At 36.4% G+C, this 6,332-nt stretch overlaps 1 protein-coding gene across 1 annotated transcript; it reads left to right on the top strand.

Annotated features, from left to right (window-relative positions):
- The first annotated feature begins 3,936 nt into the window (after positions 1–3,936).
- Positions 3,937–6,332, top strand: LOC145585127 (putative oxidoreductase At4g09670). Its single transcript, XM_081641858.1, has 2 exons — positions 3,937–4,410; positions 5,715–6,332. Exons 1-2 carry the CDS (start codon positions 3,937–3,939, stop codon positions 6,330–6,332), a joined length of 1,092 nt encoding a protein of 363 aa, XP_081497984.1.

The following is a 6,332-nucleotide window of genomic DNA, read 5'->3' as shown; positions in this document are numbered from 1 at the left end:
TCCACATGTCGTTTTTTGTATTTTTATTTATATTTTTTTAGTTCATTATAATCAAAATTATGCTTACATTTGTGCAAAATTTTTTATCATCGTCTCAGAAATAGTGCAAAATTATGCTTAAATTCTAATTGAAACAGTATCTTGTTTAAAAATGAGCAAACTTAAATAGAATTATGCTTATACTTCAAAAGTATCAGTAATACTTACTTTGATGCTTCTTGAACTCCAGAATTTTCAATTGTTTTCCTGAAACATCATCGCAAAAAAAAAAAAAAAAAAAAAAACAAAAAAAAAAACAAAAAACAAAAAATTAGGGTTTCGATTACGCAATTTTCAATTATTTTTACTCTAAACATGCAAAACATACTTAATCTTTAGATTTTTGGTTAGTACTTGTTGAAATTTGTTGCGATTTCGCAATTTGTTCTCTAATGTTGGACATTTTGATCGATATTACTTACTAATTTGTGCAGATTGTAGCGAAAATTGAGAAAGCGGATGAGAGAGAAAATGGAGAAAGAGGATAAGAGAGAAAACGGAGAGATTAAATGATTGTTTGAATTTATTTTTTAAATATATATATATGTGTGTGTGGGGGGGTGGGTGGGTGGGGGGTAATTGGAAGTTACTGGTGGTTTGATGGGGTAATGGGAAGTTACTGTAGAGTGTGGGGTAGTGGGTGGGGATGTGGGGTAGTGGGTTATACGCGTCATTTGATAGGGGTGTAGGGGAAGTTCCCTACACTAGAGTTTAGGCTTAAATAATTACTCATGTAATAGTTTTACACGTGCCATCTTCCTAAAGGGACACGTGTTGCTTTTTAATTTGAACCACGTGTCTCTATGGGATTGGACCACTTATTTGGGGTATTTTTACCCTAAACACATGGAGTTTTTAATTTCAAGGAAAATTTGCAAGGAAGGTCCTTTTAAGAGGTCGACCTTGTGAGGAAGGCCCTTTTATGAAAAAGGTGGCGCACAAGGTCTTTATATGAAGATTGGATTGTAAGGAGGGTTCGTTGACTAAACTCCGGTGTTGATCAAAATTTTCTGGCCAAATGAAGTCTCGTGCACAGCACATGACAACTTAAGTGGGATTGTCAACCTACCCTTGTTCGACTCGCGTTGAATGCCTTCAATTGGCCTTCAATTGTAATTTCTGGCTTGGGATAAGAATTGAAATTTTGGATTAATATTGCTCTCAAATAAGGGTTCAATAAGAGGGAAAAATGGGGGAAAATTGAAAATCGAGGAAGAGGAGGGAAAGGGAAAAAAGAAGAAAAAAAAAAAGGGCCATTAAAGTGGTCACGTGTTGTGCACCTGATTTTTTTGGCCGGAAAATTTTGGTCAACGCCGGAGTTTGGTCAACGGATCCTCCTCACAACCCAATCTCTATATAAGGACCTTTAGCGCCATTTTTTTCATAAAAGGGCCTTCCTCGCAAGGTCGACTACTTAAAAGGACCTTCCTCGCAAATTTTCCTAGCTAATTTCAATCATTAATGATCTAGTATGATTTGGCGACACATCAATTGCCAAACGGCAAAATTGGTGACACATGGAAAAATAGCATGTCTTACCATGAGTTTTAATAATATATATTGATATATTGATTGATTTATGTTTTATAAGTCAAATAATATTTCTTGATATTAAAAGTAAAACCCGGTGCATCGCCCGGGGTACACACTAGTTAGTTTATTATTATACAGAGTATCAATTAACAAAGTGCGTAAGTGTCTATCAGTATGTAACGTGGCAATTTAACAAGACATCACTCTAAAACTTGATACACCTTCATAGGGAAGTCAACTGTTATAGATTGAAGTGTACCAAATAAGAACGTTTTGTGCCAATATTAAATATTAAAATACTAATTAAAAATTAGGTAGGATTTATTTTTTATTTTTTTGGTACTAAAATATTTGATTTTGGTATAAAAATGCACTCAGGACTTGTTCTCTTCAACTTGTTTCATATACTTATTACATATCAAAACTTTTAATTATCATTTATTTATGGGAAATTCTCAATGGTAACCCCCAACTTATATAGTACTGAAATGGTAACCTCTTTCTTTTTTATTATACAAAATGACCTCAATTAAAAATTTATTCTCACTTATAACCTTATTTCACTAAATGGTTAATTTAAACTAACTATGGTTAGGTTTTTTTTTGTATTTAAAAAAAAGGAAAAACTTAAAAAATAAATAAATAAATAAATAAATAAACAAACAAACAAAACCACCAACCAACCACCCACACCAGGCCACCACCTCCATGCCTGCCAACCATTGTCACCACTCCCCTCTTCACTACTGACACCGGCCCATCCTCCCTTCGATGGTGATGATATCCCACTCCGCCCAGATCGAAACCAAACCACCGTGGTTAGGGTTTCGACTGAGGTGCGGCAGCTCGGGTTAGGGTTTCGAACCACCGCCACCTTTGTCGAAACCCTAAACGGATGGTTTGGGTTGTGGATATGGGTCGGGTTCTATCTGGGGGGAGGTGAAAGAGAGGGGTGGTGCCGCAAGTGACCCTAGTGTGGGTCATGGGTCGAAGGAGATAGAGAGGGAGGGAGGGTCGGGGTGGGGTGATGGGCTGGTGGCGGCGATTAGGTAAGGCTAAGGTGGAGGCGTAGGTGGTGGCGGTGGCTGGGAGAGGGTGATGATATGGTGATGGTGGCTGGTGATGGTTGCCGGAGATGGTTGGGTGGTTTAATTTTTTTATTTGGTTTTTCTTTGTTTTTTTTTAAAAAAAAAATAATATAACCATGGTTCAAGTTTTTTTAATCAAATAAGATTCATTAATGTCATTAATAGGATAAATTTTTTAATAAGAGTCATTTTGTATAATTGAAAAAAGTGAGGGTTACCATTTTAGTGTTACACAAGTTGGAGGTTATTGTTGAGAATTTCCCTTTATTTATTGATAAATGTCGCTAGCTATAAATATCATTTACATAAACATGGATTGGATAATAATACTCGAATCCATACCAAGATTATTTTTTTATTATTATTCATACTCATCTTTTTCAAACTCTTTTGTTATGCCCATGAACTAAGACTTTGATGTTGTTGTTGTACTACTCAAATCCTACCCAAACTCTTAGGGGGTGTTTGGTAAGTGGGAATTGAGGGTGGGATTAGGATTTTTAATGCCAATATAAAAAATAAGCCTTGTTTGTTTGGTAAGATGGGAATAAAAAGTAGTTTGGGAATGGGATTATTTATGGGTGAATTCCCACCATTTTATTAACTAGGAAGGGTAGGTAATAAATGGATGAGAATGGAAATAGGGGAAAATGACATTTTTGCCATTAATGAAAAGAATGAAATAATAATCTTAGTAAGGGTATTTTTGTAAAATTGTTGTTTATTTCCTGTATATTCCCATCCACTATCCAAACAAGGTATTGTCATATTTTCATGTATTCCCATCAATTAATTCACAATCTCATTTCCACCTTTTAATCCCCAAACTCTCATTCTCACAATCCAAACGCCCCGTTAGGGTCTAAAATTTTAAGACCCCTACTCGACCCTATTAATCTAATAGGGTTTGGATAGGGCCAGACTCACCGAAGTCTAATATTTGACCGAAGTCTAATTTGTGGTTTAGTAAATATCTCAAATTAAAAACAATTGAGATTTTATATTAAAAAGACGACTAAGATTAAAATATTACTCGATATAAAATCATTGTAGAATCTTTGGTCCTACTCTAATTATAGTTATAGCATAAAATTGGCAGATTCACACATTTCCAAACATGGAAATGACCCCACTTTTTAAAATTGTTTTCCTTCCTAACCACTACATGTATTGTACGGTTATAGCCTATAAGAAAACGTGCATAAATAAGCTAACCGCTAAGATTGCTCTCACTCATAGAAAAGCTCTACTCTTCATTCTACATACATTCATCAATATGGCTGAATCTCATCAACCCACCACCATCCGCTTCGGCATCCTAGGCTGTGCCGAAATAGCCCGAAAAGTCTCTCGTGCCATAACACTCTCTCCTAACTCCACCCTTTACGCCATTGGCAGCCGCTCTATAGAAAAAGCTCGAGCTTACGCGGCTGCCAATGACTTCCTCCCTTCCACTAAGATCTACGGAAGCTACGAAGAAGTTCTCGAGGACCCTGATGTTGACGCGGTGTACGTGCCTTTGCCGACTAGCTTGCACCTTCAATGGGTGGTTCGTGCGACGGAGAAGAAGAAGCATGTGCTTGTTGAGAAACCTCCTGCTTTGAATGTTAAAGAGTTGGATGTTATTTTGAGTGCTTGTGAGTCAAATGGGGTTCAATTTATGGATGGTACAATGTGGATGCATCACCCTAGGACTAAGGTTATGGCGGATTTTTTAGCTGATTCTCAGCGTTTTGGCCAGCTTAAGGCTGTAAGTGTCTTTCTTCTAATACCTTGGATCTAGTTGTAAAATAATTGTTACATTTGACTTTTTGAAATTCTACTTTTGTTGTATTATTTGAATATATATGGAAAAATATTAGCATGCTAAATACTTTCCCTAATTTTTTTAGATCCCACTTGTGGCTCCATAAATGTGCAAAATCGAGTGTAACAATATTTTTTTGTTTGAAAAAAGCAGTACATGATTTTTATTTATTTATTTAGATATTTTGTTTAAAACTTTATATAATGGTTTCAAGCTATAAACGTAGCATGAAGTAGAGGTGTTAATTCGAAGTGTTCGGGTTATGTTTGATAAGGCCATCTTGGCTCGGCTCGAATCTTTTTCAAACATATGTTTGTTAATTTGTGTATACTTGAGTCAAAATTTGAATTGAATATCTTTTTTGATCAGTTTGAATTAGATTGGGTCAATTGGGTCAAGTTTAAACAACTCTAAGTACAAAGTAGTGGGAAGTTAAGTTAAATTTAACTGAAATTATTTTGAAATAAAGAAGATAATTTTTTTCGGTGTATTACTACCTTCATTAATTTTTAGCTGAGACTTGCAACAACAGAATTTTTTATTTACAAATAATACTCCTTTGTTACTAGTAAAAACTAATCGAGGTAGTACTTTATAGCAAGTGCGTGGAGTAAATTAAAGTGCACAATTTTTTGTATGCGACCTGTTGTACTGTGTGGCAAGAGTTACTCGAGTTACTCGGTCATGGGTTACTCGAGTTGCCGAAGTTACTCTAATTTCTCAGTCAAGGGTTACTCGAGTTGCTAAGGTTACTCAAGTTACTCAGTTAGGGGTTACTCGAGTTGTCGGGGTTACTCAACTTACTCAGTTAAATTAGGGGTTACCTGAGTTACTCATTTGCATAATTTCTAGTCTCACAAAATCTATTATTCTTTGATCTCATTTGCATAATAAATCCATTTGAACATTCATCATTATTTGATCTCTTTTCCCTATAGTTTGTTTCCTGCAGTAATGTGCTTGACAGGCTTCTAGATAGGGTTGACAATCCCTGACCCGACCCGAAATTATTGAGAGAAACCCGACCTGAACAACCCGAATTCGACCTAATTTGACCCAAATTTCATATTTTATAATAATATTAAGTTTTACACTATTTTTGATACTTTGTAAGCATAACACAAAATCGACCCGAACTCAACCTGCTGACCCGAATTGCCACCCCTTACTTCTAGACAGTGCTAAATCTTAAGTCCTAGTCTTTCAGAAACTATTCTCAATTTAACATTGTCTCAACTTTTTGACAGGTACACTCAATTTTCACCTTCATGGCTAACGACGATTTCCTTCACAACAATATTCGGGTGAAACCTGATCTTGATTCTCTTGGTGCTCTGGGTGATGCAGGCTGGTACTGTATCAGAGCGAGTCTGTGGGCTGCAAACTACCAACTGCCTAAATCCGTGACTGCTCTAAGGAACCCGGTTACAAATGATGCAGGGGTCATATTATCCTGTGATGCTTGTATGTGTTGGGAGGATGGCAAAATAGCCACCTTTCATTGTTCTTTTCTTGCAAACTTAACCATGGATATAACAGCTGTTGGAACAAATGGGACCTTACATGTCAATGATTTCATAATTCCGTATAATGCTGCAGAGGTTTCATTTTCAGCAGCATCCAAAACTTGGTTTACTGATAAGGCCTTGGGTTGGACTCACAAATCGAGTGAGCATGTTGTGAGGACAGATCTTCCTCAGGAAGCTCTAATGGTAAAGGAGTTTTCGGCTTTGGTTGATGGTATAAAACACCGCGATTCAGCACCAGAGAAGAAGTGGCCTACTATTAGTAGGAAAACACAACTTGTAATTGATGCTGTGATGGCTTCTATTGACAAGGGATGTCAGCCAGTCGAGGTAGTCTAA

Source organism: Chenopodium album, chromosome 16, assembly GCF_948465745.1.
Source record: "Chenopodium album chromosome 16, dcCheAlbu1.1, whole genome shotgun sequence".
Taxonomy (NCBI): domain Eukaryota; kingdom Viridiplantae; phylum Streptophyta; class Magnoliopsida; order Caryophyllales; family Amaranthaceae; genus Chenopodium; species Chenopodium album.
The sequence above is the reverse complement of the archived record's forward strand: the minus strand, read 5'-3'. Positions and strand labels throughout refer to the sequence as shown.

Excerpts from the sequence above, each read along its gene's own strand:
- LOC145585127 (XM_081641858.1), top strand. The coding sequence starts at position 3,937 with ATGGCTGAATCTCATCAACCCACCACCATCCGCTTCGGCATCCTAGGC. Across the intron at positions 4,411-5,714 it reads GTTTTGGCCAGCTTAAGGCT|GTACACTCAATTTTCACCTT; the intron begins GTAAGTGTCTTT and ends ACTTTTTGACAG.